General features: G+C 40.1%; 1 protein-coding gene across 1 annotated transcript; it reads right to left on the bottom strand.

Annotated features, from left to right (window-relative positions):
* Nucleotides 1-2,124: 2,124 nt before the first annotated feature.
* LOC140234921 (xaa-Pro aminopeptidase 3-like) lies at nucleotides 2,125-10,667 on the bottom strand. The gene is made up of 5 exons (XM_072314961.1): nucleotides 10,583-10,667; nucleotides 8,653-9,622; nucleotides 7,297-7,480; nucleotides 6,348-6,468; nucleotides 2,125-2,282 (listed from the first exon to the last, which is right to left on the bottom strand). The coding sequence occupies exons 1-5, from the start codon at nucleotides 10,665-10,667 to the stop codon at nucleotides 2,125-2,127; spliced, it is 1,518 nt and encodes a 505-aa protein (XP_072171062.1).
* Nucleotides 10,668-12,271: the final 1,604 nt, after the last annotated feature.

Below are 12,271 nucleotides of genomic sequence, written 5' to 3'. Positions count from 1 at the left end.
GGGCCAAGTTTTATTAAGCAAAAATTACCATCGATTTCCAGGACTAATAATCTATTATAGGTCTTGATAAAAATGGGGTCCTGGTATCTGAGGATACGAATCAATGTGATTCTAAGCTGACATAATGTACATTGTATCTCCAGGATGTTGTCATTGATGTTATGTATGTATGCATTCATCATCAACCCTAACTTGAGACGAAATTCATGTGAAACCCACTGACGTAGATGTCCCATTGCAAATATTCACAAACTGTCATGAATGAGTGCTGTCAAAAGAAATATAAATTGGCATCCAATTGATGAATAATGTAAAGTGGGATCTAATCTGACATTTTGCATGTGGCTAAACTGACAGCTCAGATGCACATTCATAGACAATAAATCATGACCCAAAAGAAGTGAAAGGTATCTTTCACATTCAGTGGAAAATTCTAGATAAAACTCTCTGAATCAAGACTGAAAATTCCACTACCGGTAATCCACCACATTGCGCTATGAAAGCGTCATACAGTACAGCACATCTCAGCTATTGACTGCAAGCTACTGCAGAATTCTACTGCACACATAATTGGGATATTTTGTCTCCAAAGAAGCACTTCACAATGAAATGTGCTCAGTTTTCCTTCCTTGTAGTGTGACGAACAATAAAGCTCTCCTCATCAGTCCAATCAATTCATGGTGAAATTCTTTCATTGAGGAGCAGTATAATTTTATCCAACTCCCAAAATTAGTCAAGTGTCTAAACAGCACCTTTCTGGACCTCAAATGTCCAAGTGTTCATCATTAAGGCACCAAGTAGATGAAAGAAAGATTGCTAATGTCAATGAAATTTGTTGTATCATACACATCTGAAAGACAATTTCAAAAACAATAATTCACAGTTGCACAGTCCTGAGTTACTCATTACAACATTCAACAGGGACCTCAGAACATTAATTTTTTTAGTGTTGGGGTCCCAGACCGGGAGGTCAATGGTTATTAAAATGAAAACGTCAGCACTATGCTATATGTGGTCTCATGCACAGGTAGATGGCATTGTTTCTAAGGCTACTTTCATTGGAACAATGAATTTTAAGTTTTGCTCCTAAGAACACTCTACAAAGTTACAGATGCAGGGATGCCAACCTTGTAAACCATAATTATTGCAGTATTCTGAGGGTTGAATAGATATTTTTGGGTGGTAAAAGCAGTATTCATACCTTTCCTGGTATAGACACAATTTGAGAAAAGCGGTATATTCCGTGAACCCAGCAGTATTTTTGGCAAAAATACAGTACGAAATACTGCAAAAAAGAATTGGCATCTCTGTATATGAAATTCTGAAGATATGCATGAACTCCATACAGGAGAGGTAGAATGAACAGCTGATTGATCAATACAAGCATACCTGAAATAGTTTGAAGTACTCAAAGATCTTTTGTGACAAGGCGCGGCTTAACTGGACAGGGTGCTAGAATGCCTCATGGTGTTCGTAGAAAATTGTATAACTCTTTTTATTGGATTGGCTATATTTTAAGGATGTTGCTCTTTCATATCCTCCTGTTTCCTGTTATACCTTCTTAAATATTCATTTTTTTTCCACTCACAGAATGATTCTTACTAATCTATTCTTTATCTTATTTTCTTTTCCAGGCCACATGACATAAATGATTTGTGCATATACCTTGACTGCTCATAAACGTTCTACATGATATGGCCATTTCACCAAAACCAAGTTTTTTATCCATAAGTTTTGAAAATACACATTGTAAATTTCCTCAAATTTCTTTACTTCTTACGCTTCTGTGACTGACATGATATTTTCTTGAGGTATTGGATGAAATTTTTCTTTTCAGCAATGTCCAGTAATTGGCACTTTATGAAGAAAGCTCTGAAGCCTCGATTTCAGCCATAACTTTGGAGACAATAGCTATTATGTCATGCTTCTAAAATAGAATGACAATGATATGCTGCTAGTCAAGTAATACTAATAGATTGCAGTTTCAATGGAAACAGCTTCACTCGCACTTGATCAAGACATGCATTATTCACATTTTCTTGATACATGTACCAAAATCCCTGATCACTGATGAAGAACACTATCAAATACAGCACACATTTTATTCAAAGAAACATCATGTTTTTAATTCATAATACTCTCAATCTCCAGCATTTCCTTCGGACACTTTGCGGTCAGTATGTCTGGTGGGCCATCTGTTATGAGGACATCATCCTCGATGCGGACTCCCATTCCCCGGAAATGCGGAGGGACATCTTTGTCACTGGCTGGCAGATACAATCCTGGTCATCAATGAGAAAAGAAAAGAAAAATCACTCAAAAATCAACTTCTCCTTGTGAGAAACAAATTTAAGGGAACATCTTGGACTGTATCTGTTGTTCAGGGCCCCATTGCATAAAAGGTGTTAGGGTGGCAACTTTCAATAGCAACAGCCAATTAGGAAGTTGGATTTTTGTTGTTACCATGACAATTGACATTCCAGCAGGTGTTGTTATCATATCAACTTTTTATGAAATGGGTTCCAGATGTCACAACAGAGGTCACAATGATGCATGTCATCACATTTTCATGTATAGCAACCACTTAAAAAAAGAATTAAAGAAATATTGGACAGAATGTTTCTCAACTTAACCTTTGGCCAAAAAAAAAGAAGAAGAAAAAAGTATCATTAAAGTAGCTACAGTATGTTTGGACATAATTATTTCAATCACTATCAGCTTTTAAGAAAACATGGTGATCTGAATTGAAAAAAATGAAATTGACATAATTGACAATTGAATCATCATCAGAAAATAATGGCAATCTGAATTGAAAAAATGAAATTGAAAGGACTGACCACCTTTTGGTTGTTGCAATAATAAAACTCTATACTAGACATCCTTGGGGCCGAGAGAATGTTTGTTTTTGTTTTTTTGACCCCAGGATTATGGACCAGAATATATTCTCTGGCTATTATGAATCATATGTGACCATGCATCACAAAACGAACATAAAGTCGCACGCACTGATTTTGTGTGAGGACTGAAAATACACAATGTAGCTGAAATTGGTCAACCTAACCAATCTTGATTTTTTCATATTTTCTGAAAGAGCAAATCTTCTATGTTATGTTAAAGTTTGGGATCATAAAACAAACAGGAACTTGTGTTCTCAGCAGTCCTTCTCAAACACTTGTTGGTGGAATAGTGTGATTAGGTGTTTTTCACAGAGCCCTCTTTTCATTTCTTAAAAACCCTGTCCATACTCATCACTTTCAACTCCAATAACTTTGGAAAGAGTGATGCTACTGCATTGAAAGTAGGCATTAATCATGTACAGAATGTGTTAATGAAGCATGCCCAAGTTCAGCTTAATCTGATAATCCCTTCATTGTTGTTGCTCCGATGGTCAACATCCTGTTGTTCCATTCATCCCACAGATTGCACGCCTTGGTAAAAGATTAAGCGCTTGAATAGACCAATTATTTGCCTAGTACCTCCTTGAATAGACCCTGTACTTCAGAGCCTGTTTTCTCAGTTCACACTTTTCAGGGTGTGTCCTTTCTTTCCAATATTAAGATACATTGTAGGTTAGGAGAGTCCATTTGAATTGAGTTATACCTCATTGTTTCTGTATGTGTTGATTTGTTTGCTGTGTTGTATTTCAGGGCGAGTTGGTTTGGGTTTCAGTTTATTACGGGCTGACATGGGGAGGGGGGCTGAGATTGGGACGTAAGAACAGGGAAGGTTTCTGGAGTTTTTAACATCATGCCAATGAAGTCGGTTTTTATGCCACGTTTTTATACGATTGTTCTTTTCAGTTTAACTTTTGCATGGATGTCCGATTATTTATCTATCTGTCAAGTACTATTCCGTGTTGTTCTTTCTCTATGTATATACTGTATTTATTTACGTCAATGCAGGGCAATTTGTCAATCAGTTGCTATACTGTATTTGTTATGCATTGTCATTTATATGTGAAAATCCCGCGATGAGTTTCCTGTATTGTTTTTTATTGGACGAATAAAAATGAATTGAACTGAATTGAACTGAATCAAAGCTTAGAGTCTGCTCTTTCAAAATCTGTTCTTAACTAAAAATCCACGTCTGGCGACTTTTTGTTGGTTTTGTGATGCAGGGTCACATATGTGACCCGCTACAACAAAATGATCCTAAAGTCGGGCGAGGTCGATAATTTGAAAATTGCATGATATAATCCTCTAATCTTTCTGCTTTAAGTTGATATATAACAAATTTTATAAAAATAATCCGCTGCGGAGATATCGATGTTTAAAAGAGAGCATGTCGAGACGTCTGGAAAATCACTGTTTCGAGAAAAGCGCCCTAAAAGTCTTCCTTTCGACGCAATCGCGATCAAGGGACACGCAAGTCAGTTTTCACCTCTGGACAATAGAAGGTAAGGCCTAGCAACCCCCGAAGAGTTCATTCAAGCACATCAGCGTCGGGGGTCTCCTCACCAACCAATCAGTGACCAGGATGTGAGAAGCGGCTGAGCATAGCGCACCCCACCCGCACGCACCAGTCGACTGGGCAGTGTGCGAGCTTCACGCTTCGGTTAGCAGCAAGCAGCAAACTGACCAATGAGATCACTCTGGTCGTTGTTAGGGGCGGAACCTATCTGTGGCGCTCAATCCAAATTTTCGAACCAGTTTCTGCTTCGTTGAAACGCCAAAAAACATGGCTCAGAAAAACGCTATTTTTTGGTCTTTCCTTTGATCATTTTGCTTCAAAATTTCGACAGATGATAGAAGACATGTTAGACTCCAATAATATATCAAAATCAGAAAATCGTAAGTTTTGACCAATTTTAATGCTCTGACTTCAAACTCGATTTTCAAGGCTTCGACCGTGCGCGACTTTAGGACCTTTTTGTTGTAGCGGGTCACATATGCTCACAGTTTTGCTGAAGAGATAACTGATGACGTTGTAGATGATGATGATGATAATAATAATAAAAATGATGATGATGACTATCATCATCATCATCATCATGTCAATGATAATGAGCAAAGGTAGCAACCTACTGAAGACAGAATTAATTTTTACTTTTACTTTGTATATACACTTCGATATGTTTGATAACTTGCATTTGTTGGTTGACTCTTCCTTTCATTTTGTAGCCTCTTCTTGGTACACCAGGTTAGAGCTTGCTGCCTGCTCACCCCCCCCCCCCCCCTACACTCGTGCTGTTGCTATTTCACTCTTTTCCTTTCTTTATACCTCTGTTGTTCCTCATTTTGTTTGATGTTGCCTCCCTATTCATCCTTATCAAAGGTTGCCCCCCCCCCCATGGTCCTTGGGATCATCACTGACCCTCCCCTGCCTTTTGTCTGTCTACCCTCCTTTAACTTTAATCCCTCTCCCTTTACCTGTTGGGCTCCTTGCCCATGACCTCCAACCCTCCCCCTTTGTTTTCTTTGTTCTGTGTCCCTAGCCCTCCCTGACTGTTCTTGCTGTGTGTAGTCCTTATATGTGATTGCTGTCCCTGCCTGTTTGTCATTTTGCCTCTGATGTGGATTCTACTACCACCAAAAGCTCAGGCCCCTTTTGACTCCATTCATTTTTACTTCACCCTTGATCCATCATCTTAATATGTGACCCGCTACAACAAAAGGATCCTAAAGTCGCTGACGGCTGAGCCGAGAAAATCAAGTTTGAAGTCACATCATCAAAATTGGTCAAAACAATCGGATTTCTGTTTTTGGCATTATTCTGTACTCTAATGTTTTGTCTATCATCTGCCGAAATTTCGAAGCTAAATGATCAAAGGAAAGGCAAGAAATCATTAAGCGTTTTTCTGGGCCATGATTTTCTAACTTTCAACATAACAGAAACGTGTCCGAAGATTTGGATTTAGCGCCGCAGCTAGACTCCGCCCCTAGCAACGAGGGAGTGATCTTATTGGTCAGTGCATGGCATCCTGATTACTGATTGGTCGTGCGTAGACCGCTGGCGCTAAGCTTGAATGAACATCGCGGAGGTTGCTAGGAGCATACCTTCTATTGTCAAGCGGTGAAAACTGTCTCAACTCCCCTTGATCATGATAGTGGCGGAAGGATAACTTTGAAGGCGTTTTTCTTGAAACTCTGATTTCCTCAACCACTTGACATGTGCTAATAAAAACATCAATATCTCCACAATCAAGTACTTTTATGAATTGTGCTATATATGAAATTAATGTAGAAGAGTAAGGGAATAATGTCATGCAACTTTCAGAAAATTGTCCTCCCCTGACTTTTGGATCCTTTTGTTGTAGCGGGTCACTTATCACTTGTTTCTTCTTTTTACAAAGATATCTTGCAGGACCACACATGTATCACAGATGACTGAATGATCCTTTTCCCCACCTGGTTCCACGGTTATGACCATGCCAGCCTGAAGCTGGTTGCTACGGGATACTCGAGGCGTGTCATGTGTGTCCATCCCAAGGTAGTGGCCAAGATGATGTGGACAGTACTTTTTGGTCACCTGTGACAAAAAACAACACAAAGATGTAAAATCACATATCCATACATTTCTGAAGTTCAAGGGCTGTCATCATTTGGACACCAAAATGAGCATCTACTGAAGAAAAAAAATATAAAGAAAAAAAAATCAAAACAGTTGTAGAGATGCAGCTAAAAGAGCATAATGTCTACAAACAGAAATAATCCGCAATTTAAATGTCTTCTGGATCCGAAGATAGGGACAAGTGTACAATGTACCATGTCTGGATGCAATTCAAATGATCAGCAAACTGTGACAAAATTTCTGGGGTTAACATAGCCTTTTGGCAAGGCCTCATGGCTGGAAAAGAGACTAACTGCGAGGAAACGAGTGAACGCAAGGCTGAGTGGCACAGCCAGGAGGCTTTTTTATTTAAACCCGACATGAATTTCTTATCTTGAACCTTGTTTCTCGCTGATCCTGCTACCAAAATGGTAACAGCCAATCAGCAACTGTAGTGCTCGCAATGACCTCACAGCTAATGAATGTGCATTAAGGTAGCTTGCAGCAGCTTGCTCATCCGTATCCAGCCTGTGCTGCCTGCCTGCAGTAGCTGCCTGCATTGGCAGTACTGACACGTCATCATTAGCATACCAACTGCACTTTGACTCATGAAACGTGAATAATGCATACTCGCCTACGTCGCGAGGCGGCAGGAAAAAATAACCCAGGCTTCTTGCAGTGCTCGGTAAAGTGAATTTGTCTAATTCCTCAGCCACGAGGCCTTGTGAAAAGGCTAGGGTAAACACCGAAGGGTTTCACCATCTCGACTCATATGGTGCAAATAACTGTCTCCCTTCTATTTCTTACCTTGAGAAGGTCAAGGTCACTCAAATGTTTCGGCACAATGCCGAGGTGCTGTAGTCTCTGTCCCAGACCCTCCAGCATGCGCCGGTACATCTGATCCAGCGTGTTGCCCACCTCACACATCTCTAGACACTCCTTCTGAACGTCGAGGACAGCTTGGTAGAGACTAGCCTGTGACTCGCTGAATCTGAAGGAAATCAGAGAGAATCCAACCTTGGGCACTTCTGCTCCAGACTATCAAAATTTCTAATATCAGCTAGCAAAGGACTGCAATAAATTAAAAAAAAATTATATAACTCTAGTTATCCTTTCTGAAAGCATTGTACAGTCAACCTCGCCTACGTCATCCTCGCACAAGTCAAAAAATTGTTTGAGTCAAAGAAAAATTCTATTTCGGATGGATATGAACATGTCTGAATTCTAACATGTATTCTATTGTGTAAATCAAAATTCATGTAAGTTGAAGGATTTTCTACTGTCTCTTTGGAATTGATTTAGGCAAGGCTGACTGTAAGTGCACATTTGGGAACAAAGTCAATGTTATCAAAATAGTAAAGTGTATGCAGATACTCTAAATCTATTTTCTTTCGAGGATATGATTTTTGAAATATGCATACTGTATACACTATATTTAGCAAGTCTAATTTTTCTCAAATCAGGACTTCCCAACAATTCTGTGGGTTAATTTGTGATCATGGAGTACTGTAAAGAATGGAGAAATGTATGTACAATTTCTGTATTAAAGGGTGTGTACAGTTCTGGGTGAGGTGAGGATTTAGCTTTTAACGTTTGGTGAGATATTCAGAAACCACTCTACGAGATGTCAAATCGCATGCAATTCTAAGGGGTATCAAAAGTTTATTTGATGAAAATCTGTTTTGAAATGGCTGAGATATCCAAAAACAAGGTGAAACAAAGAGATCCTAATAAAAGACGTGGCCTGTCGCCTTTTATTATTATTATCACTTTTTTTTTTTAATATCTCAGCCATTTGAAAACCAATTTTCATCAAATAAATGTTGAATCCTTCTTAAAATTGCATGCTCTTTCATATTTCATAAGAGGTTTAATATCTCACTTAAGAATGCTCAAAATATGAATCCCCACCTCAACCAGAACTGTACAGTCCCTTTAACATATTGTGACAATTCATATGTACATGTATGATTGGCAGGTCAAGAACATAATTCATTAATCTTTGAAGAGGGTTTTGAGTTTTGTTTGGATTTTGTTTGGATACCAATGTAGAAATACACATTTGTAATGTGACATATACCGGAGGATAGGACGCATGCTAATCATTATGATTGCATATTGAGTGTACATTGGTGGCACATTCCTGGCAGAAACTTGAATTACCTGCCATTCACTGGCCAAGTCCGTGTAATATCACTTGCATAGCCATGATATTCGCAACCTGCATCCATGAGAATTAAGTCTCCATCTTCCACACTCTGGTTGTTTTTCACATAGTGCAGGGTGTTGGCCCGATTGCCCCCAGCGACCACAGGTGGGTACGCCAAAAATTCGGCTCCTTTGAGCCTCACCTCAAAGTCAACCTTGGCATAGAGGTGAGCTTCATTGATGCCCGGCTTGGTGAAGCGCATCACCTCCACGAAAGCCTCTGAGGCGACGCGGCACGACTCTCGCATGAGACGCATCTCTGCCGGAGACCTGATGACACGCATCGAGTGAAGTATTTGCTGGAGGATGTTGACCGTGTGACCCTTGTTCCGGCACGGCGTGACAAGATTATTGACGACATCCTTGTGCAGGTGATCGTTAACGTTTCTGAATATATCATACCACACCACCAGCTTTTCCCGGCTTGGAAACTGATGCAAGAATTCGCTAAGGTCACCGATCACGTGAGCCTCGTCAACTCCGATGAAATTCAAGGCACCGTCAATGCCGGCTCTGGGGCCATCCCACAGCTCCCTATCTGGGTCGCGCTGGGGTACAAAGAGTGTCGCCTTGTGGTCTGGGAGTGCTCTATCCGGAAGACTTTCCAACACTAGGGCACTCATCGGTTCCTGGAAGCCACACAGGTAGAGGAAGTCAGTGTTCTGGCGGAAAGGGTACGGTATCTCATCAGTCATATATTTGGTGTCGGCTGCCAGTATAACTGCAACGTGATGGGGACAGCTACCGTACATGGAAGATTTGGAAATGGAGGACATGAGCTTTCGTCTCCGCCTCTTGAATTCCTCGGCGCTGATGCCGGGTGTGATTTCTCCATCTCGCAGTAGATGCTGGTGGGTGTACGGGGTGGGCTGTCCAATGTATCTCTGAGGAATGCTACCAGGCGATGTTGATTTCCATGCAGTAACTGGGTGGGATCAAACAGAGTTTAGTCACAGGTGATGTCTGCTCAATATTCTTTAGACTTTGCCTTTTGGAGTAATGGAATCATTCTCTTTAAGGTTGACTGTGCAGATAACTTGGCTTTCATAGACTGTATATATTATCTGACATTGATTACCTTCCCTATTCCCTTCCAAAAGTAAAATTAAGGAAGAGGGAATTCTGGACTAGTTAGTCTTGTCTCTACTAGTGAAAGAGATCTGATCTTACTGTAATCTTTAAGATAACGAGACTGCATGACAGCCGGTTGGTTAAAACTGCTTTTTAAATGAAGGGTGACCGGTGGCACTTATTTAATGCTATTGCTATTGGTAAATTAGGGTTGCAGATCAAAAGAAAAGAAAAAAAAAGAGGGAGAGAGATGAACAGGGGTCATAGGAGACAGGAGTACACTGAGCTAACCAGTATATTTCCCGAACTTGACTGTGCCTCATCCCCATCTCATTAAATTGCTCATGTCTCTCATTCACACCACATACTAAATGGTAAGCACATAATCACATACACTAGAGAACACACTTTCTTAATTTTGTTTAGACTCTAGACTAAAACTTTACTAGATCATAGAACATCTACAGATGCGCGATGCTTCCGCTTTAATTACCACTCAAAAATTAACCTCCTCACCTCAAGGGAGTCAATCCCACAGAAAAAAACGCTAGCAACCTACATCTTTCATGCTCTCTCGGAATAGCCTCTTGGCTCTATTATAGCATTACATAGGAATTGAAGTAATTTAAATTCACAGTGTAACAATATAATACATTACAGGCCCACTAATGTCACATCTGAAGAAAAGTTACAGCAGCTAGCTAGAAACTAGACGACTGGGAACCACCTGTATTTATATTTACTGTGAACTCGTCAAACTTGCAAGTGTTTTGTCTACTTTCAAACATGTATCAGATCACTCGTTACAAATCACACGAGTCAGTCAGAGCCTCAGCGCATGACATTGGATCCATCCACGGTCCGGGAGCGGGGCCCGCGCCCGGGGCCGATGGGCACATGGGCCGAGCCGAGCGAGCGAGCGCGAGCGAGAGTGTTAACTTACCTGCACCCACAAATGTCAATACATGGGACTGAACGAGTATGTGTCCTCTACCTCGAGCAATAACAATAAAATGATAACGGTAAGACGTAATAGTTATACGTACCTGTAGTTGAAAAGAAACGACTTGCGACTTTCAGCATTGAGCTACCTGGAAATAGCAGCAGCCTACTGCATGGGGAATTCGTGCACAGTAACATTATGTCATAATTTCTCACGGGTTTACGGGCGAAGCAGCATCCACCACAGTTCAGCGATGGCTTCTACCTTCACGATCCTACGGTCAAAAGATCTGTCGACAGTACCAGCCAGGCACGTACACAGGTACTGTATTCACCAGTGTGTGAAATTTGCCAGACCCCTCCCCCCCCCCCCCCCCCGCCTCACTTCCAGAGCCCTCCATTCAGTGTTACCAAGGTGTGTTACTAAGAGGCCCCTACCTCTGTTGTTGTTATGAATGGAGTTTGCGGGATGATCAACGATTTCTGGGCTTGCTTCACAAATTCGCCCCTGAAACACGCACTCTTCTCTGTAAGGTTATTTTCTCTTCTATTATTGCATTTGGAATTGACATCTGCATCAAAATGTGACGATCGATTTTAACTTCAAATCTGCATGCTTAGTTGCTTTGTTTTACTGCTCTAAGTATTCCACATGCATTCCCATTGGTTTCATTCTCCTAAACAAAAATTGAAGATGTAGGCTACAAAAGTGCATACATGGGAATTCTTAAATGTTTGTGAAAATACTAATGATAGACATGGCTAATAGGTAGAAAGAAAGAAAGAAAGAAAGATAGATAGATAGATATAAATAGATAGATAGATAGATAGATAGATAGATAGATAGATAGATAGATAGATAGATAGATAGATAGATAGATATAGATAAATAGATAGATAGATAGATAGATAGATAGATAGATAGATAGATACTAGTACAGATAGATAGATAGATAGCTATTAAAATCCAGTGATTGATTAACTGCTAGTTACATGTAAGAAATGCTAGTTAGATAGCTATAGACAGACAGATAAATATAAAAATAGGTAAATAGATAGGTAGATGCTATAAAATGAGGAATGTTTGCACGCATTGTAATTTTGCGAATTTTGCGAGAGCCAATATTCACGAATTAAAATGCATGCGAAAGTTGTTGTCTACACTAACTGTATACGCTATAATTTTCGCGTACATAAATTTTCGCGAATTGCCGCTGTCACACATTTTCGCGAGTGGTTAAATTCGTGATTGGGGGACTAGAGAAAATATGAAATGGCAAAGAAAGTGTGAATTTTCAACTTACTAGCAAATAAGAATGATACTAGTTATACACTGCATGAAAAAAACTTTCCAAACTCTGCGAACTAGTAAGTTAGAATTCAACATTTTTGAAGTGGTCAAGTCCATCGCACTAGATTTCTGACGAGTGGTCCCCTTGCAATAATTGGGTTGTCTCTCTAGGTCTAACTACAGTATTCGTAAGTAGACGTGGACGTGCTATATGTACGTAAACAAGCTTAGCCAGTATAATATGGTCTGTTCGGTAAGCCGTAACTTGGT

The sequence above is a fragment of the Diadema setosum genome, chromosome 11, assembly GCF_964275005.1.
Source record: "Diadema setosum chromosome 11, eeDiaSeto1, whole genome shotgun sequence".
In the NCBI taxonomy this organism is placed as follows: domain Eukaryota; kingdom Metazoa; phylum Echinodermata; class Echinoidea; order Diadematoida; family Diadematidae; genus Diadema; species Diadema setosum.
Note: the sequence above shows the minus strand (reverse complement) of the source record. Positions and strands in the feature narration are given on the sequence as shown.

Excerpts from the sequence above, each read along its gene's own strand:
- LOC140234921 (XM_072314961.1), bottom strand. The coding sequence starts at position 10,667 with ATGTGCCCATCGGCCCCGGGCGCGGGCCCCGCTCCCGGACCGTGGATG. Across the intron at positions 9,623-10,582 it reads TGAGGCTCTGACTGACTCGT|TTACTGCATGGAAATCAACA; the intron begins GTGATTTGTAAC and ends GATCCCACCCAG. Across the intron at positions 2,283-6,347 it reads GGTCATAACCGTGGAACCAG|GATTGTATCTGCCAGCCAGT; the intron begins GTGGGGAAAAGG and ends ATTGATGACCAG.